Below are 21,546 nucleotides of genomic sequence, written 5' to 3'. Positions count from 1 at the left end.
CAAGTGTTGAAGTTCAGAGGAATTTTAGTCAAATCTCCTTTAGTGAACATGGAATTACTACAAAGCTAAAGTTGACCTTACGTTTCTGAACTCCTAGTTGAATATTTTTTGCACTGACCCTCCTAAATATTTTAAGTATTTTTGCAAATTTTAATGGAATATAGCACTGTTGTTCATAATATCCAAAAAGCAGAAACAACCCAAATGGCCAAAAAATAATGAATGGATACATAAAATGTAGTATATCCATTCAATGGAATATTTCAGCTGTAAAAAGGAATGAAGTACTGATAAATATTCAATACTACAACATGGATGAACCTTGAAAATATTACTGAATTGGTCAACCGGACCCATGCTTAGAGAGTAGATCTTAAGTGTTATCACCAAAAAAAGAAAAGTAACTATGGGAGGTAATGCATGTGTTAATTAACTTGATTGTTGTAATCATTTATACTTATAAATATTATATATAGTATAATATTTAATAATGTTATATAATATTTACATATAAAATATTTATATATATAAAGTCATCATATTGTACACCTTAAAAATCATGTCATATAACCTAACTATATACAATTTTTATTTGTCAATCATACCTCAGTGAAGTTGGAAAAATAAAGTCCTCTTTCCTCTTCTCTCTGGTGTGAGCCCTTTGGACTACCAATGACTGCACAAGGAAGGAGAATTAAGGAAATACAGGAACAGGATGATTTAGGTAAATGCAGGTACAAAAAGAAAAGAAGTTTTCTGCTATCCAGGCCCTTTCACTTAGATGGACTTTAATGCTCTTCAAAGTCAGAAAATGTTAAACATCAATAAATGACTGTGTTTTAGTAATAGGCAGCAGAAATGTGTTTGGAATTTATGACTCATCAAAGACTGGGATTTTTTTTTTTAATTGGGGTATAGTTGTTTTACAGCGTTGTGTTAGTTTCTACTGTACAGCAAAGTGGAGTTCCCTGTGGTATACAGCAATTCTCATTAGTTATCTATTTTATATGTATTAGTGTATATGTGTCAATCCCAATCACCCAATTCATCCCACCCACCCTTTTCCCCCTTAGTGTCCATATGTTTGTTCTCTACATCTGTGTCTCTATTTCTGCCTTGCAAACTGGTCCATCTGTACCATTTTTCTAGATTCCACATATATGTTTTAATATATGATATCTGTTTTTCTCTTTCTGACTTACTTCACTCTGTATGACAGTCTCTAGGTCCATCCACGTCTCTACAAATGACCCAATTTCGTTCCTTTTTATGGCTGAGTAATATTCCATTGTATATATGTACCACATCTTCTATTTTTTATTAATAATTAATTTATTTATTTTTGGTTGCGATGGGTCTTCATTGCTGCACGCAGGCTTTCTCTAGTTGTGGTGAGCTGGGACTACTCTTTGTTTTGGTGCGTGGGCTTCTCATTGAGGTGGCTTCTCTTGTTGCAGAGCATAGGCTCTGTGCATGCAGGCTTTAGTAGTTGTGGCTCATGTGCTCTAGAGCGCAGGCTCAATAGTTTTGGCGCACGGGCTTAGCTGCTCCGCTGCATGTGGGATATTCCCGGACCACAGAGAGAACCCATGTCCCCTGCGTTGGCAGGCAGTGGATTGTTAACCACTGTGCCATGAGGGGAGTCCCCGTCTTTTTTTTTAATTAATTAATTAATTATTTTTTATTTGGGTATAGTTTTTATTACAATGTTGTGTTAGTTTTTACTGTACAGTGGAGTTCCCTGTGCTATACAGAAGGTTCTCATTAGTTATCTATTTTATACATAGTAGTGTATATATGTCAATCCCAATCTCCCAATTCATCCCACCCCCCTTCCCCCTCTTGGTGTCCATAAGTTTGTTCTCTACATCTGCATCTCTATTTCTGACTTGCAAACCAGTTCATCTGTATCATTTTTCTAGATTCCACATATATGCTTTAATAGATGATATTTGTTTTTCTCCTTCTGACTTACTTCACTCTGTATGATAGTCTCTAGGTCCATCCACATCTCTGCAAATGACCCAATTTCATTCCTTTTTATGACTGAGTAATATTCCATTGTATATATGTACCACATCTTCTTTATCCATTCATCTGTTGATGGACACTTAGGTTGCTTCCATGACCTGGCTATTGTAAATAGCGCTGCAGTGAACACTGGAGGTGCATGTGTCTTTTTGAATTATGGTTTTCTCTGGGTATATGCCCAGTATTGGGATTGCTGGGCATTATGGTAATTCTATTTTTAGTTTTTTAAGGAACCTCCATACTGTTCTCCATAGTGGCTGTATCAATTTACATTCCCACCAACAGTGCAAGAGGGTTCCCTGTTCTCCACACCCTCTCCAGCATTTGTTGTTTGTAGATTTTCTGATGATGCCCATTCTAACTGGTGTGAGGTGATACCTCATTGTAGTTTTGATTTGCATTTCTCTAATGATTAGTGATGTTGAGCATCTTTTCATGTGCCTTTTGGCCATCTGTATGTCTTCATTAGAGAAATGAAAGACTATGGGATTTTACAAATAGCGATCACTGTATATGAATAGTGTCATGTGTTTTCCCTCTCCACTGGTTAATTTAATACTAGTTATAACTAAATTTTGAATGTTCATTCTGAAAAAAAGATCCAAGAAAGAGATAAAACTCCCCCAGTTTTCTGTCATTGTTCATTATACCTGGTATAGAAATAAGTACACAAAATGAGGAAGAGAGCAGCATAAAGTTGAGCAACTCTCTTTCAGTAAAAAAAAAACACTTTGAAGGCTTTGATTTAGAAAAGCCAATGTTTATTTAATTTAAGTACCCGGAAGAGATTAAATAAATGCCAAGAATTTAAGAAGACATGACTGTACATGTCTTCTATAAAACTGTTCAAAGTAATACACTTTACAGACAATATTTAGATTCTGCATAGAGTCACGATATTCTAAATCATTCAACAAATATTACTTAGCACTTAAATGGCAGACACTGTTCTAGATACTTGGAATATATCAATGAACTATCATATTCCCTGGAAGTCAGAGTTCCAACTATCTCAAACACCTAGAACCCAATTGCCAAAAAAAAAAGGTGCAAAAGTCTCAGAGTCCTTTGCCTTATTTTATTCTAATAAGTTCAGATCTCTGAGTTCCCAGCCCAGAAATTAAAATGTTGTCATTTGAAAGGAAGGGAAAAAGAAGAGGTGAAATTTTAAGCATGTATTTTTCTGAATTTTATACTTATACATTCCACCTTTAAGGCTCATTTATTTACAGAACACAAGGCCTTTATAATGTTTACATACATGTATTTGAAATCGATACATTAACATCTGGATCTTTTGTAAATTCAAAAAGGTATTTTATAATGTAGGGAATATTTTCTTTAGGAAGTGAAAAATTCACCGCCTTTATGGAGCTCACCTTCTGGTAGGGAGAAAAGACAATAAATAATAAACATACTAAATAAGTAAATCATATTGTGTGTTAGAAGGTGAGGAATGATATATAAAACATAAAGCAAAGAAGAGAGGATCAGAAGTGTGGAGCTAGGTTGTAGTAATGGGGCTGCTATTTCAAATAACTTAGTCAAGTTAAGCCTTACTGAGGTGACATTTGATACTTTTAATAGTAGTTATACACAGATTTGGTGTATAATAATATTTATCAATTACATATATATTATATATCAGATATATCTTATATCTGGATATAGTTATAATAAAAATATAGCAACTGCTGAAAAAATCAAGACATTCTTTCTGTAGTGCACTATTATGAGTGTGTCACAGTAAAGGCTGGAGAGCTTGAGTTTGCATATGACCCTTAGCAGCAGCACAATCCCTTTTTCAGCTTGTATGCCAGCAACAAGTACATCCCTTTAACACAAAAAAATTATTCAGCACTTGTTTCATGTGTTCAGCACTTTTTTAAAAAAAATTTATTTATTTATTTATTTATTTATTTTTGGCTGTGTTGGGTCTTCGTTTCTGTGCGAGGGCTTTCTCTAGTTGTGGCAAGCGGGGGCCACTCTTCATCGCGGTGTGCGGGCCTCTCACTGTCGCGGCCTCTCGTTGCGGAGCACAGGCTCCAGACGCGCAGGCTCAGTAGTTGTGGCTCACGGGCCCAGTTGCTCCGTGGCATGTGGTATCATCCCAGACCAGGGCTCGAACCTGTGCCCCCTACATTAGCAGGCAGACTGTCAACCACTGCGCCACCAGGGAAGCCCTGTTCAGCACTTTTGAGTGTATGCCCAGCCCCCATAAGGCAGAAGTTTCAAGGGATCTCCTGCTATGAGGCCCTAGCTTACTCAGTATGTGATTAGAAATCCTGAAATCTGGGAGAAGGATTTTATAGAAATAAATTATAAAGGGAAAGAAGCAAAATGAATCAGAGGTTAGCCTTTGAGGAAAAACAACAAACATAATTTACCTTTTAGATTATTGACAGGAAAACCCTCTGTTTATAAGTAGTGTTTTATTGCCTGATTGAATAATTACTCTTTGAAACTACCCATATGGTTAAACATTAAGTGCCATTTGCTAAGCTGTCCTATAGGTCTAGCTCTTTGCAGTTTTATAGCAGAAGTAGCACTTTCTTGACTTCTAGACATACATATTTAATGTGAAAAGCAAAAAATAATTAAATATGAAAGCTAAACTACGAAGGCTCTATTTAAGGTATACAAATAGTATTGATGACTAGTAATAAGAATGACCCTGCTTATCGTCTGTGCGAGATCAGATAATTGACTCATCAACATGAGGAAATGCACTTCAGGTCACTCTGTTGTCATAAAAATACTTTTAAATTAATAATCTCTATAGTCCTTCATGTTCCACTTATATTCTTTACTATTAACATCACCCCATAGAAAGGCAAAGTACATTTTGGTTTATTGAAGGTAATATACAATTAGGCATAAAATTTGCCTGTGATTAAGTTTATACTCAACATGTTCCCAAAGGGGTTTGAAGCTGCTTGCAATACCATCCTGGATACAATGAATGGTAGATATAGATGAAGCGAATGCCAGTATCCTAACACAAAGAGTCAGTTCAGTTTCTGTAACTGAGTTTTCAGATTTTAAGCAGCTAGTGTAAAAATGGAAATAAAGTACACTTTCTAGCTCTTAAAAGAAATCACATGTGTTCCTCAAGAAAAACCCGTTGTCCTGGCATTTATTTTTAAAATAATTTCTTTGGTGCGGTTTTTAGTAGGAGTAGTCAGTGATGAAAGGGCCAAGGCATTCAGTAGCATTTTTTGTTTGTTTGTTTGTTTTAAACATCTTTATTAGAGTACAATTGCTTAACAATGGTGTGTCAGTTTCTGCTTTATAACAAAGTGAATCAGTTATACATATACATACGTCCCCGTATCTCTTCCCTCTTGCATCTCCCTCCCCCCCACCCTCCCTATCCCACCCCTCTACGTGGTCACAAAGCACCAAGCTGATCTCCCTGTGCTATGTGGCTGCTTCCCACAAGCTATCTATTTTACATTTGGTAGTGTATATATGTCCATGCCACTCTCTCACTTTGTCACAGATTACCCTTTCCCCTTCCCGTATCCTCAAGTCCATTCTCTAGTAGGTCTGCATCTTTATTCCCGTCTTTCCCCTAGGTTCTTCTGACCTTTTTTTTTTTTTTGATTCCATATATATGTGTTAGCATACAGTATTTGTTTCTCTCTTTCTGACTTACTTCACTCTGCATGACAGACTCCAGGTCCATCCACCTCACCACAAATAACTCAATTGCGTTTCTTTTTATAGCTCTTAAGTACTCAGAATTCCATGAGCATCTGGAAAACGTTCTCAAATAACTGAAGGGTAACTGTTTTGTCTCAAAGTTTCAATGGAACAAGATAGAAAGCCCAGAGATAAACCCACACACCTATGGTCAACTAATCTATGACAAAGGAGGCAAAGATATACAATGGAGAAAAGACAGTCTCTTCAATAAGGGGTGCTGGGAAAACTGGACAGCTACATGTAAAAGAAGGAAATTAGAACACTCCCTAACACCATACACAAAAATAAACTCAAAATGGATTTGAGACCTAAATGTAAGAGCGGACACTATAAAAGTGTTAGAGGAAAACATAGGAAGAACACTCTGACATAAATCACAGCAAGATCTTTTTTGATCCACCTCCTAGAGTAATGGAAATAAAAACAAAAATAACAAATGGGATCTAATGAAACTTCAAAGCTTTTACACAGCAAAGGAAACCATAAACAAGACGAAAAGACAACTCTCACAATGGGAGAAAATATTTGCAAACCAATCATCGGACAAAGGATTAATCTCCAAAATATATAAACAGCTCAGGCAGCTCAGTATTAAAGAAACAAACATCCCAATCCAAAACTGGGCAGAAGACCTAAATAGACATTTCTCCAAAGAAGACATACAGATGGCCAAAAAGCACATGAAAAGCTGCTCAACATCACTAATTATTAGAGAAATGCAAATCAAAACCACAACGAGGTATCACCTCACACCAGTTAGAAGGAGCATCATCAGAAAATCTACAAACAACAAGTGCTGGAGAGGGTGTGGAGAACAGGGAACCCTCTTGCACTGTTGGTGGGAATGTAAATTGATACAGCCACTATGGAGAACAGTATGGAGGTTCCTTAAAAAACTACAAATAGAACTACCATACGACCTAGCAATCCCTCTACTAGGCATATACCCAGAGAAAATCATAATTCAAAGACACATGCACCCCAATGTTCATTGCAGCACTGTTTACAATAGCCAGGTCATGGAAGCAACCTAAATGCCCATCGACAGATGAATGGAAAAAGAAGTTGTGATACATATACACAATGGAATATTACTCAGCCATAAGAAGGAACGAAATTGAGTCATTTGTTGAGACGTGGATGGATCTAGAGACTGTCATACAGAGTGAAGTAAGTCAGAAAGAGAAAAACAAACATCGCATATTAACGCACGTATGTGGAACCTAGAAAAATGGTACACGTGATCCGGTTTGCAGGGCAGAAGTTGAGACACAGATGGAGAGAACAAACGTATGGATACCGAGGGGGGAAATCGCGGTGGGGTGGGGATGGTGGTGTGCTGAATTGGGCGATTGGGATTGACATGTATACACTGATGTATATAAAATTAATGACTAATAAGAACCTGCAGTATAAAAAAACAAACATAAAAAAACAACTAATACTAAACTTTCTTTGGGTTATTTGTATTGAAATATGTTAATATAAATGTTTCAGACATTACATGAAATTTCTAAAAATCTTGTATGTTCTGGTATAATGTTATAAGTCATAATTCTAGTTATTACTTTAAAATGTATATCTCAGAAAAAACTAAATTTCCTTGTCAATTGCATTATTATGAACTTTCATCAGATCTTTAACCGTGGTCATTTTTAAGTCTTTTGTCATTTACAGACAGTTCTGGGTGTACTGTGATGCTTTTGCAAAAATGTTCCTATAAAAGGGTTTCATCTTCAGGGAATTCACAGAAAAGACTCTGACAAGTACAGGTTTCTGGTAACTGACTATACTGCTGAACTGAATGAATAAGCATTTTCAGAACTCTCATGGAAAAGTGATGAATTCATAAAAGTGCTAACAAAAGATCAAGATGAAAAAAAAATTAATTACATGGGACTGAGTGAACTGATGAGGATGATTATAATTTTTGTGACTTTCTGTTTGAATAAAAAAAAATCCCACACGGACTCAGAGGCAAAAAATATACAAATCAATGTTCACAGCAAAGTAAAGGAGCTGTTGTTACAGTGGAGGATTACTGGGCTGAATGTCAATATTATGACATAGTATGAGTGTGTTTTGTATTTGGTAATTGCAGTCATTGTTGCTTTTGTTGTGGTCATCCATTTACAATGCTTGGTGTCAGTTTATTTATCTCTTGTAAAAATAAAATACAGTGTGTGTGTGTGTGTGTGTGAAAAAAGAAAAAGAAAAAAATTATACTGGGGTACAAAGTTCACTTGTAAAGAGGTTATTTGGTACATACAGATTAATACCTTTTGTTTGCTTTTATAAATAAAAAATAAGCAATATGCTATTTTTTTTACTATTCTAGCTTTTCTATAGATAAACTATTAAACTATTACAATCAAATTCTGTTTAGTTTTTTGACAGCCTTCATTTTACAACTTAGTTCCTATATTTTCTACCTGGTTGTCCTTTCAGAACATGCCTTGTGAAGTTTTACTACATCCACTGACACACATTGCTTTCAGACTTCCACAATTAATCCTGAAATTATCACATTTTCATTTCCAGAAAGTCTGAAATATTTTTCATTGAAATTTCATAGAAATCAAGCTATAGAGTTATAGAACTCAATTTGCAATGGATTACTAAAAAAAAAGGTAGCATATTATATAGACAACCATAAAAACCAAGACAAGACAGTAATAACTTAGCTTCTTAAAAACCCACTTGCGTCACCAGATCATTAGGGACAAGCACTTCTGAGGCACGGGGTGGGGGGGATTAGCACTTCACCGCTGCAAGTGTGAAATGCCGCTTTCTATAATCATCTTTATGTCTTTCAACTGAGACAGAAACTTCCATCACACTTACGGATTTTAGAGCAAAAAGGATCAGAAACATTCCTTTTGGCCCATATCCTTTTGTGTCTTTTCCCTTCTCCTGACATTCTCTTATTACTTCAGAATTCTTATTTTTTCCAAAAAGAAAAGAGAATAGGTTGAATTTTTATCCCTTTGAAATGCCTCACTGGACCCCTGAAAAGTCACTTAACTGAAATTAATTTTCACTTATTTTTAAATTTCTCAGTCCCTAAGGAGTGCCATACTCTTTAAGTTACTTTAGTTAGGATTTTACATTTTAGTTTTGCCTAGAGTTGGAATTTCAGATGGCTTAAAGGCAATTTCAATTTTTTAAAAATAGTGGCCTGTGAGGTATGCTTAGCCTTTTGAAAGAGAGATGCTTTTCAAAGAAATGCCCCCAAATTTTCACATGCCTATAGACTTATGCAATTTCATAGAGGCTTTCTAAGGAAATTTAATTTAATAAGGGTTTCCACCATAATGGTCTCACCTAGACACTCTGCCATTTAAATTTCCACAGGGGCTTAATGTTTACAGAAACTTCTGAATCGTGACAACCTTGTTTATCTGTTTGAAGCTCATTTTTATATGCTAGGTTTTACTAAGCAGAGTATAATAAAAGGCCTATTTAAGGTTTTTTTAAGATTTAGAACAAAATATTGTTCCATCACCTATGTCTTAAGTGGAAACGCTAAGGCAGGATTTCTCCACCCCGGGCATTACTCACATGTGGGATGGGCCCTCCCTCGTCAGGGGCTGCGCTGTGCTGTGTAGGAAATTTAGCCGCATCCCTCACCTCAACCCACTAGATCTGAATAGCACCCCTCTCTTGCCCTCCCCACCTGCCACTACTTCTGACACCCAAAAAATATCTCCAGACATAGCCAAACGCCCCTGGGAGGCAAAATGAGCCCAGGTGAGAAGTGCTGCTCTAAGGCATGCTATTTTGTGCATCTTCAAAACCAAAGATTCTACAGTAAGCCTCAATCTTAATCTTTACAGAGAAGGCATATAATGTAAGATGAAAACAAGTAGGACCAAAACATTCTGGCAGGGAAAAATATTCTAAAATATAACCAAGCTGAGATTGTAATTATAAATCAGTCACTTTCTGGGCAGCAAGGTCTGATTTCAGCTGAATCTCAGCTAATTTCAAAGTCATTTCTCTGTAAAGGGCACCACTCACTTTTAGGTTCGTCCCCAACATTTGCTTCTTTTCTCTCTGAAGTTCTTTTCTGTAGCGATGGATGCTTTCCTCTGTGTCTGATAAAGCAGCCACATCACCACTACTCTTTTCACTGCTTGCTTCACAATTCTGCACCAAGTTGCTTTCAACCTTAACTAAGGCAGAAGAAAAAGAACCAAGGGTAACCAATTCCTTCTCCAAAGCTAATGCTAAATGACCAAGTAGGAAATCCTCACTTCCTAATTTTAGATTTTTGAAGAAACTGTTTATAGGGAGAACTCTGCTGAGATTATGAAGGCACTGGAACAAAACTGTTTGATTCCTGGAATAGACTACTAAAATCCCTTCAAATGGTGTTCTTTGTTTCCAGTTGAAGAGTGTCCCATAGAAGCTTCCTGGCCTTTTGCAAAAGCAAATTTCTGGAAATTCTTTGATAACTTCACATTCCATGTGTTCTAAGAGCCATACCTTCATTGAATTCAGAGCATAGCTGGGTGATATGATTTGAAAACAAGTTCTCTGCCAGGCCGCGAGAAGCGCAAAGAGATCTTCCATGTGTTCTATAGGTTTCTTCTTTGGAAATGTCAGCAGGTATTTCCCACTTGAAAGATCTTCTAGACTTAAAAAAATTCTGCCACACTGAACATAACGAGCTGCAGAATGGTTATCATTCTCTCTCTCTCTAATTTGTAGCAGCACAATGCAGCAAAAATTACTGAATGCTAAAAGTGGCGAAAGAGATGTTACAGCAGTAATCATCTGCACATACTCTTTCTCAGATGGTTGTACACAAACAATGCTTTCCTCTTTCCCTTCTTCTTCCTCACTATCAACACTCAACTTGATTTTTTTTACCTCTGATCCTATTTCATATGGCACTGACCTTGGTACTGGCGAACATTTCCTACTCAACTTGATCACCCTACTTTGACACTTAATGAGCAGAAAGCTGGAGTTAGGGGCTTGATCCATTGACAGCGATAAAGTCGCATGATTCAGGGACACCTTCAAAGAAGATGTGGTTTTCACTCCAACAACCAAGCTATCTTCTATTACACGATACCATATATTCTCTACTAGCTGTTCTGAATCTTGAAAATTATCTGATAACTTTTCATCAAAGGTATAGACAGGATTTTCTTCTTCACCACAAAGAGTGGCAAGACATTCCTCCTGTGCACTTGATGTACTATCATCTTTCCCTTGAAACAGGTTCATTAAAGCCTTGTAAGATTTTGAAATAATTTTTTCCTTAAGCAAGAGATGCTGCTGTAATTCCTGAACAGAAACCAAACCAACTTTCAATCTTCTTTCCAGAGGTGGAACCACCAAATAATTCTTTTTGCCATCAAATAAGTCATCTTCATTGCAATCCAATGTTTCACTTGAATAGTTTAAGTTGTCCAGGTCTGTTATTTTAAAGGAACTGAGGCAATCTGAATTCAAGGGGTCCTTAAAAAGTAGCAGTACTTGTTCAGTTCCAGTTCCAAGAAAGTCATCTATCAGCACTGAGCTAACTTTCTCCCACTTAGCAGCAACCTGAAAGTTCTTTTCCCAAACAGCACAAGCATCACTGGCCCTAAAGGATATGACGAAAAGGAGGTCTCCTCCACCTGAATCCATAAGTTGAACTGCACAAGGATCTTCAAATGGAAGCTGGCACACACTTTTAGGAGTCCCATTTTGGAATGAAATCAGCTGATTCTTTTGAGTAAGAGCAATCAAAGACATTCTTAACCGCTTGTTGACAATCTCAGTTGCACAGACATGCACACATGTTATCACACTGGTATAAGCAGGAGGGATAATGTATGTATCACTTATTACTTCTCCCCTTTCAAGGGAGTATACACAAAATTGAGTATTCCAAGTTGCATAATCTGATTTTGAAGGCTGTGGGTTACATCCTTCCTCAGATAAGTAACATCTCTTTCGTCCTAACAAAACCATACCCACATTTTCAATCTCCCCTGTCCACTCAATAGAGGATAACTTAATGGACACAGTAACAACTTTGCCAGTTTGGGAAGAGATATAAAAGAATGTTTGGACATATCTCCATAAAACTAAAGGGCCATTAAGGACCCTTACACTGTCCTTCAACTCACAGTGTAGTTCAAAACTCAAACGCTTTTCAAATTTATTGGTACTGTGAAGAAATAGTAGAAAATATCTGAAAATGTTACTCTCTTTAATGCACTGTATCATAATATAAGGCAGATTAATTCCAGTTCTGAAATCTGAAACACAGTCGCAACCCATAATTTTTAAATGAGAGTATTCTTCTTTTATGCTAAAGAATCCAGTGGATTTCTGAACAAATACTCCTGTTCCTCTGTCAAATACCATTCTTCTGACATGTAGTAACACAGGTGTTTTTGTAGGCCCTTCATCTAAAAAATTTCCTTTAGACAAACGAAAAACAAGGACTTCTCCATTATAACAGAAGAGGCTTTCTTGTTCATTAGATGACATTGCTTGTTTGCTAGTAAAGCCACAGTATCAAGCCCAATTTTCAAATGTAAATCGATTCCAGTTGATGCTTCTAAACCTAAAAATGAAATGAGGGAAACTGCCATCCAGTAGGCAGAGCTGTTTTAAAGATGTCAAAGATGTATCCTCTGTTAAGTATTTCATCCTCCAAGTGAGAAAGATGCTGCAGAGGTGAAGAAAGTGTCAAGCGAAATAATCCCCGAATAGAGTAAGCACTTGGAAAAATCTAGTTATCCTTCCAGAGAAGGGTGGGCACAGGCCCCGGGAAGCCCACTTCCTTCGCGCTCTTCCGCAATAAAGGGACTAGGGGAGCAAAACCCTGCGCCGCCGCCACCCCCTCGGCGAAGGCTGGGTCAGGGAACACGCCGCCGGCCCTACCTCAGCGTGTGGGGCTCTAGCACACCGCAGCCGCCACGTCCCCAACGCCGCAAACCCTCTCAGCGCCAGGCGGCTCCAAACCTCCCGCCCGCGCGCTGCATCTTGGGAGGCCCAGGCCGGACGCTGCGTCCAGCGTAGAGAAGGCGGAGCCTGCCTAGCGGCCAGAACCCAGTTGCCAAGGGAGGCTGAGGAGGCGGGGCCTCCGGGGAATATTGTGAAAGCGAATGGCAGGAGGAGCTAGCCAGGGCTGAGCTTGAAGAGGGAAGCGTCCGCGATCCGCCGGCTGGCGGGGGCGGGGCCGCAGTGCAGGAGACGTCGGGGGGCGGGGCCCTCGGGCGGGGCCCCCAGTAGCATTTTTATAGCAAAGGTAGAGACAAGTCCCCTAAGGCTGTTCCGATTTTCTTGAGAATAATAATTTTTCAAAGCTATACTTCAAAACCATAAACTTAAAAATATTGACTTTAAATTCTTCCAACTTTTTCTCTTCACCTATGCCTGGTGAATGTCTCCTGCCTTAAAGTGACAATCCAATAGCTGTGATGGCTGTCTCTCTTCTCTGGGGATGGCAATATCATTAAAGCTCATTACAAAACTTGGATATGCAAGAGTACGTATGCATTAACTGAAAATGGACTCATCTTGTCTTCTGAATCTACATGCAAAGAGTGAATGCCTCCCAAGAACGTATATGGCCACAACCAAGAGGTTCATGTCAGCAAGCCACACTCTTCTAAAAATGTAAATCAGATCATACCCCTCTCTGACTTTCCAATGCTATTAGAATAAAATTCAAATTCCTTACCTTACTTCCAAGATTCTGCATAATTGGGCCCCATCTTACTCCTGTAATCTCACCTCCTACCACTTTGCTGCTCATTCATGATACACCAAGCACCCTGACCTCTCTGTTCCTCAAGTACGTCGAGCTCTTTTCCATCTTTGCTATTTCCTCTGCCGGGAATGCTCCTCCCCAGATATTTGCACTGCTAAATCCTTCTCATCCTTTAGGTAAGAGTGGACATTCTTGCCTTGTTTTTGATTTTAGGGAGAAAATGCCCCATTTCTCACCGTTAAGTATGATGTTAGGTGTAGGTTTTTTGTAAATGTTCTTTATCAAGTTGAGGAAGTTCCTCTCTATCCTTAGTTTACTGAAAGTTTTTTGGGTTTTTTTTTTTTTAATTGTGAATGGCTTTTGGATTTTGTCAAATGCTTTTTCTACATTAATTGATATGATCACATTATTTTTCTCTTTAGCCTGTCGATATGGTGGACAACATTGATTGATTTTTTAATGTTGAGCCACCTTGCACACCTGGAATAAATCCCACTTGTTTGTGGTGTATACTTCTTTTCACTGCTAGATTCAATTTGCTAATATTTTGTTGAGGATTTTTGCTTCTATGTTCATGAGAGATTTTAGTCTAGTTTTTCTTTGTTGTAAAGTCTATTTGTTTTTGGTGTTAGGGTAATGCTGGCCTCATAGAATGAGTTAGGAAGTGTTCCCTCGGCTTCTGTTTTCTGGAAGAGATTGTGGAGAATCGGCATTATTTCTTCCTTAAATATTTGGTAGAATTCACCAGTGAAACCATCCAGGCCTAGTGCTTTCTATTTTGGAAGGATATTAGTGATACAATTTCTTTAATAGTTATAGGCCTATTCAGATTGTGTTTTTCAAGGAGTTCATTCATTTCATCTAAGTTATCAAATTTATGGGCCTAGGGCTGTTTATGTTATTTCTTTATTATTCTTAAGTGTCCATGTAATAATCCCTGTTTCATTTCTGACATTGGTGATTAGTGTCTTCTCAGCCTGGCAGGAGGTTTATTGATTTTATTGATATCTTAACAACTGTGTTTCATTAATTTTCTCTGTTGATTTCTTGTTTTCAATTTCATTTTTTTTCTGCCTTTTAAAGATTATTTATTTTCTTCAGCTTGCCTTAGGCTTAAATTGCCCTTTTTCCTTTAGTTTCTTAAAGTGGAAGTTTATATTACTGATTTTGGATCTTTCTTCTTTTCTAATATATGTCTTTAATGTTATAAACTTCTCTCTAAACATTGCTTTTGCTGCCTCCCACAACTTTTGATAAATAGTATTTTCTTTTAGTTCAAAACATTTTTAAATTTCTCTCGAGACTTCTTTTTGACACAGGTGTTATTTAGACATGTGTCTTTTAACTCCAAATATTTGGAGGTTTTACAGTTATCTTTCTGTTATTTATTTCTAGTTTAATTTCATTGTGGTGTGAGAATATAATTTATATGATTTCTATACTTTCAAATTTGTAAATGTATGTTTTACAACTAAGAATGTGGCCCATTTGGGAAATTGTTTATTCAGGTTTGGAAAAAATGTGCATTCTGCTGTTTGATGGAATATTCTATAAATGTCAATTAGATCAGGTTGATAGTGCTTTTCAGGCCAACCATATCCTTACTGATTTTCTGCCTGTTTGATCTATCAATTACTAAAAGAGGGTGTTGAATAATTTAACTATAATAATGTATTTTTCTATTTCTCCTTTTAGTTGGCAGATTTTGATTCATGTATTTCAGGGTTCTGTTGTTAAGCGCATTCACACTAAGAATTGTTATGTCTTCTTGGAGAGTTGGCCTCTTTATCATTATGTAATGACCCTCTTTATTTATTTATTTATTTTTTTAATTTATTTTATTTTTTTGCTTTATAACAAATTTAATCAGTTATACATATACATATGTTTCCATATCCCCTCCCTTTTGTGTCTCCCTCCCACCCTCCCTATCCCACCCCTCCAGGCGGTCACAAAGTACCGAGCTGATCTCCCTGTGCTATGCGGCTGCTTCCCACTAGCTATCTACCTCACGTTTGGTAGTGTATATATGTCCATGCCGCTCTTTCACTTTGTCACAGCTTACCCTTCCCCCTCCCCATATCCTCAAGTCCATTCTCTAGTAGGTCTGTGTTTTTATTCCTGTCTTACCCCTATGTTCTTCATGACATTTTTTTTTCTTAAATTCCATATATATGTGTTAGCATACAGTATTTGTCTTTCTCTTTCTGACTTACTTCACTCTGTATGACAGACTCTAGGTCTATCCACCTCATTACAAATAGCTCAATTTCATTTCTTTTTATGGCTGAGTAATATTCCATTGTATATATGTGCCACATCTTCTTTATCCATTCATCCGATGATGGACACTTAGGTTGTTTCCATCTCCGGGCTATTGTAAATAGGGCTGCTATGAACATTTTGGTACATGTCTCTTTTTGAATTATGGTTTTCTCAGGGTATATGCCCAGTAGTGGGATTGCTGGGTCATATGGTAGTTCTATTTGTAATTTTTTAAGGAACCTCCATACCGTTCTCCATAGGGGCTGTACCAATTCACATTCCCACCAGCAGTGCAAGAGTGTTCCCTTTTTTCCACACCCTCTCCAGCATTTATTCTTTCTAGATTTTTTGATGATGGCCATTCTGACTGGTGTGAGATGATATCTCATTGTAGTTTTGATTTGCATTTCTCTAATGAGTAAAGATGTTGAGCATCCTTTCATGTGTTTGTTGGCAGTCTGTATATCTTCTGTGGAGAAATGTCTATTTAGGTCTTCTGCCCATTTTTGGATTGGGTTGTTTGTTTTTTTGTTATTGAGCTGCATGAGCTGCTTATAAATTTTGGAGATTAATCCTTTGTCAGTTGCTTCATTTGCAAATATTTTCTCCCATTCTGAGGGTTGTCTTTTGGTCTTGTTTATGGTTTCCTTTGCTGTGCAAAAGCTTTTAAGTTTCATTAGGTCCCATGTGTTTATTTTTGTCTTTATTTCCATTTCTCTAGGAGGTGGGTCAAAAAGGATCTTGCTGTGATTTATGTCATAGAGTGTTCTGCCTATGTTTTCCTCTAAGAGTTTGATAGTGTCTGGCCTTACATTTAGGTCTTTAATCCATTTTGAGCTTATTTTTGTGTATGGTGTTAGGGAGTGATCTAATCTCATACTTTTACATGTCCCTATCCAGTTTTCCCAGCACCACTTATTGAAGAGACTGTCCTTTCTCCACTGTACATTCCTGCCTCCTTTATCAAAGATAAGGTGACCATATGTCCGTGGGTTTAACTCCGGGCTTTCTATCCTGTTCCATTGATCTATCTTTCTGTTTTTGTGCCAGTACCATACTGTCTTGATTACTGTAGCTTTGTAGTATAGTCTGAAGTCAGGGAGCCTGATTCCTCCAGCTCCATTTTTCGTTCTCAAGATTGCTTTGGCTATTCGGGGTCTTTTGTGTTTCCATACAAATTGTGAAATTTTTTGTTCTAGTTCTGTGAAAAATGCCAGTGGTAGTTTGATAGGGATTGCATTGAACCTGTAGATTGCTTTGGGTAGTAGAGTCATTTTCACAATGTTGATTCTTCCAATCCAAGAACATGGTACATCTCTCCATCTATTTGTATCATCTTTAATTTCTTTCATCAGTGTCTTATAATTTTCTGCATACAGGTCTTTTGTCTCCTTAGGTAGGTTTATTCCTAGATATTTTATTCTTTTTGTTGCAATGGTAAATGGGAGTGTTTCCTTGATTTCACTTTCAGATTTTTCATCATCAGTATATAGGAATGCCAGAGATTTCTGTGCATTAATTTTGTATCCTGCAACTTTACCAAATTCATTGATTAACTCTAGTAGTTTTCTGGTAGCATCTTTAGGATTCTCTATGTATAGTATCATGTCATCTGCAAACAGTGACAGCTTTACTTCTTCTTTTCCAATTTGGATTCCTTTTATTTCCTTTTCTTCTCTGATTGCTGTGGCTAAAACTTCCAAAACTAGGTTGAATAAGAGTGGTGAAAGTGGGCAACCTTGTCTAGTTCCTGATCTTAGTGGAAATGGTTTCAGTTTTTCACCATTGAGGACGATGCTGGCTGTGGGTTTGTCATATATGGCCTTTATTATGTTGAGGAAAGTTCCCTCTATGCCTACTTTCTGCAGGGTTTTTATCATAAATGGGTGTTGAATTTTGTCGAAAGCTTTCTCTGCATCTATTGAGATGATCATATGGTTTTTCTCCTTCAATTTGTTAATATGGTGTATCACGTTGATTGATTTGCGTATATTGAAGAATCCTTGCATTCCTGGAATAAACCCCACTTGATCATGGTGTATGATCCTTTTAATGTGCTGTTGGATTCTGTTTGCTAGTATTTTGTTGAGGATTTTTGCATCTATGTTCATCAGTGATATTGGCCTGTAGTTTTCTTTCTTTGTGACATCCTTGCCTGGTTTTGGTATCAAGGTGATGGTGGCCTCGTAGAATGAGTTTGGGAGTGTTCCTCCCTCTGCTATATTTTGGAAGAGTTTCAGAAGGATAGGTGTTAGCTCTTCTCTAAATGCTTGATAGAATTCGCCTGTGAAGCCATCTGGTCCTGGGCTTTTGTTTGTTGGAAGATTTTTTATCACAGTTTCAATTTCAGTGCTTGTGATTGGTCTGTTCATATTTTCTATTTCTTCCTGATTCAGTCTTGGCAGGTTGTGCATTTCTAAGAATTTGTCCATTTCTTCCAGGTTGTCCATTTTATTGGCATAGAGTTGCTTATAGTAATCTCTCATGATCTTTTGTATTTCTGTAGTGTCAGTTGTTACTTCTCCTTTTTCATTTCTAATTCTATTGATTTGAGTCTTCTCCCTTTTTTTCTTGATGAGTCTGGCTAATGGTTTATCAATTTTGTTTATCTTCTCAAAGAACCAGCTTTTAGTTTTATTGATCTTTGCTATCATTTCCTTCATTTCTTTTTCATTTATTTCTGATCTGATTTTTATGATTTCTTTCCTTCTGCTAACTTTGGGATGTTTTTGTTCTTCTTTCTCTAATTGCTTTAGGTGCAAGGTTAGGTTGTTTATTCGAGATGTTTCCTGTTTCTTAAGGTGGGATTGTATTGCTATAAACTTCCCTCTTAGAACTGCTTTTGCTGCATCCCATAGGTTTTGGGTCGTCGTGTCTCCATTGTCATTTGTTTCTAGGTATTTTTTAATTTCCTCTTTGATTTCTTCAGTGATCACTTCGTTATTAAGTAGTGTATTGTTTAGCCTCCATGTGTTTGTATTTTTTACAGCTCTTTTCCTGTAATTGATATCTAGTCTCATAGCATTGTGGTCGGAAAAGATACTTGATACAATTTCAATTTTCTTAAATTTACCAAGGCTTGATTTGTGAGCCAAGATATGATCTATCCTGGAGAATGTTCCATGAGCACTTGAGAAAAATGTGTATTCTGTTGTTTTTGGATGGAATGTCCTATAAATATCAATTAAGTCCATCTTGTTTAATGTATCATTTAAAGCTTGTGTTTCCTTATTTATTTTCATTTTGGATGATCTGTCCATTGGTGAAAGTGGGGTGTTAAAGTCCCCTACTATGATTGTGTTACTGTCGATTTCTCCTTTTATGGCTGTTAGTATTTGCCTTATGTATTGAGGTGCTCCTATGTTGGGTGCATAAATATTTACAATTGTTATATCTTCTTCTTGGATCGATCCCTTGATCATTATGTAGTGTCCTTCTTTGTCTCTTCTAGTAGTCCTTATTTTAAAGTCTATTTTGTCTGATATGAGAATTGCTACTCCAGCTTTCTTTTGGTTTCCATTTGCATGGAATATCTTTTTCCATCCCCTTACTTTCAGTCTGTATGTGTCTCTAGGTCTGAAATGGGTCTCTTGTAGACAGCATATAGATGGGTCTTGTTTTTGTATCCATTCAGCCACTCTGTGTCTTTTGGTGGGAGCATTTAGTCCATTTACATTTAAGGTAATTATCGATATGTATGTTCCTATTCCCATTTTCTTAATTGTTTTGGGTTCATTATTGTAGGTCTTTTACTTCTGTTGTGTTTCTTGCCTAGAGAAGTTCCTTTAGCATTTGTTGTAAAGCTGGTTTGGTGGTGCTGAACTCTCTCAGCTTTTGCTTGTTTGTAAACGTTTTAATTTCTCCATCAAATCTGAATGAGATCCTTGCTGGGTAGAGTAATCTTGGTTGCAGGTTTTTCTCCTTCATCACTTTAAGTATGTCCTGCCACTCCCTTCTGGCTTGTAGAGTTTCTGCTGAGAGATCAGCTGTTATCCTGATGGGGATTCCCTTGTGTGTTATTTGTTGTTTTTGCCTTGCTGCTTTTAATAGGATTTCTTTGTGTTTAATTTTTGACAGTTTGATTAATATGTGTCTTGGCGTATTTCTCCTTGGATTTATTCTGTATGGGACTCTCTGTGCCTCCTGGACTTGATTAACTATTTCTTTTCCCATATTAGGGAAGTTTTCAACTATAATCTCTTGAAATATTTTCTCAGTCCCTTTCTTTTCCTCTTCTTCTTCTGGAACCCCTATAATTCGAATGTTGGTGCGTTTAATGTTGTCCCAGAGGTCTCTGAGACTGTCCTCTGTTCTTTTCATTCTTTTTTCTTTATTTTGCTCTGCAGCAGTTATTTCCACTATTTTATCTTCCACCTCACTTATCCGTTCTTCTGCCTCAGTTATTCTGCTATTGATCCCATCTAGAGTATTTTTTATTTCATGTATTGTGTTTTTAATCGATGTTTGATTCATCTTTAGTTCTTCTAGGTCCTTGTTAACTGTTTCTTGCATTTTGTCTATTCTATTTCCAAGATTTTGGATCTGGGAAATAGAATCTTGGATCATCTTTACCATCATTATTCTGAATTCTTTTTCAGGTAGAGTGCCTATTACCTCTTCATTTGTTAGGTCTGGTGGGTTTTTATCTTGCTCCTTCTCCTGCTGTGTGTTTTTCTGTCTTCTCATTTTGCTTATGTTACTGTGTTTGGGGTCTCCTTTTTGCAGGCTGCAGGTTCGTAGTTCCTGTTGTTTTTGGTGTCTGTCCCCAGTGGCTAAGGTTGGTTTAGTGGTTTGTGTAGGCTTCCTGGTGGAGGGGACTAGTGCCTGTGTTCTGGTGGATGAGGCTGGATCTTGTCTTTCTGGTGGGCAGGTCCACGTCTGGTGGTGTGTTTTGGGGTGTCTGTGGACTTTTTATGATTTTAGGCCACCTCTCTGCTAATGGGTGGCGTTGTGTTCCTGTCTTGCTAGTTGTTTGGCTCAGGGTGTCCAGCACTGTAGCCTGCTGGTCGTTGAGTGAAGCTGGGTGCTGGTGTTGAGATGGAGATCTCTGGAAGATTTTCGCCGTTTGATATTATGTGGAGCTGGGAGGTCTCTTGTGGACCAGTGTCCTGAAGTTGGCTCTCCCACCTCAGAGGCACAGCACTGACTCCGGGCTCCTCAATTTGGGATGATGTGTTGTCTATTCATGTATTCCGCAGATGCAGGGTACATCAAGTTGATTGTGGAGCTTTAATCCGCTGCTTCTGAGGCTGCTGGGAGAGGTTTCCCTTTCTCTTCTTTGTTCTCACAGCTCCTGGGTCTCAGCTTTGGATTTGGCCCCGCCTCTGCGTGTAGGTCGCCGGAGGGCGTCTGTTCTTCGCTCAGATAGGACAGGGTTAAAGGAGAAGCCTCTTCGGGGACTCTGGCTCACTCAGGCCGGGCGGGAGGGAGGGGCACGGAGTGCGGGGCAAGCCTGCAGCGGCAGAGGTCGGCGTGACGTTGCACCAGCCCGAGGCGCGCCGTGCGTTCTCCCAGGGAAGCCGCCCCTGGATCCCGGGACCCCGGCAGTGGCGGGCTGCACAGGCTCCCGGAAGGGCGGTGTGGGCAGTGACCTGCGCTCGCACACAGGCTTCTTGGCGGCGGCAGCAGCAGCCCCAGCGTCCCACGCCTGTCACTGGGCTCCGCGCTTTCAGTCGCGACTCGCGCCCGTCCGTGGAGCCCCTTTAAGCAGCGCTCTTAATCCCCTCTCCTAGCGCACCAGGAAACCAAGAGGGGAGAAAAAGTCTCTTGCCTCTTCGGCAGCTCCAGAGTTTTCCCGGGCTCCCTCCCGGTTAGCTGTG

The 21,546-nt window shown here is 38.2% G+C and overlaps 2 protein-coding genes across 2 annotated transcripts in view; both read right to left on the bottom strand.

Moving 5' to 3' along the window:
• The window catches only part of CCDC181 (coiled-coil domain containing 181), a gene marked incomplete at its 3' end in the record, with an annotated part of 41,578 nt that extends 28,877 nt beyond the window's left edge, over positions 1-12,701 (bottom strand). Inside the window, exon 1 of the mRNA XM_082612064.1 lies at positions 12,631-12,701. The remainder of the gene's footprint in view (positions 1-12,630) is intronic.
• LOC309799042 (Fanconi anemia group B protein-like) lies at positions 9,400-12,716 on the bottom strand. Its single transcript, XM_082612063.1, has 2 exons — positions 12,631-12,716; positions 9,400-12,351 (listed from the first exon to the last, which is right to left on the bottom strand). Exon 2 carries the CDS (start codon positions 12,232-12,234, stop codon positions 9,667-9,669), a length of 2,568 nt encoding a protein of 855 aa, XP_082468189.1. The 5' UTR covers positions 12,235-12,351; positions 12,631-12,716; the 3' UTR covers positions 9,400-9,666.
• Positions 12,717-21,546: the final 8,830 nt, after the last annotated feature.

The sequence above is a fragment of the Mesoplodon mirus genome (assembly GCF_964341445.2).
Source record: "Mesoplodon mirus genome assembly, chromosome: 3".
Lineage (NCBI taxonomy): Eukaryota > Metazoa > Chordata > Mammalia > Artiodactyla > Ziphiidae > Mesoplodon > Mesoplodon mirus.
Note: the sequence above shows the minus strand (reverse complement) of the source record. Positions and strands in the feature narration are given on the sequence as shown.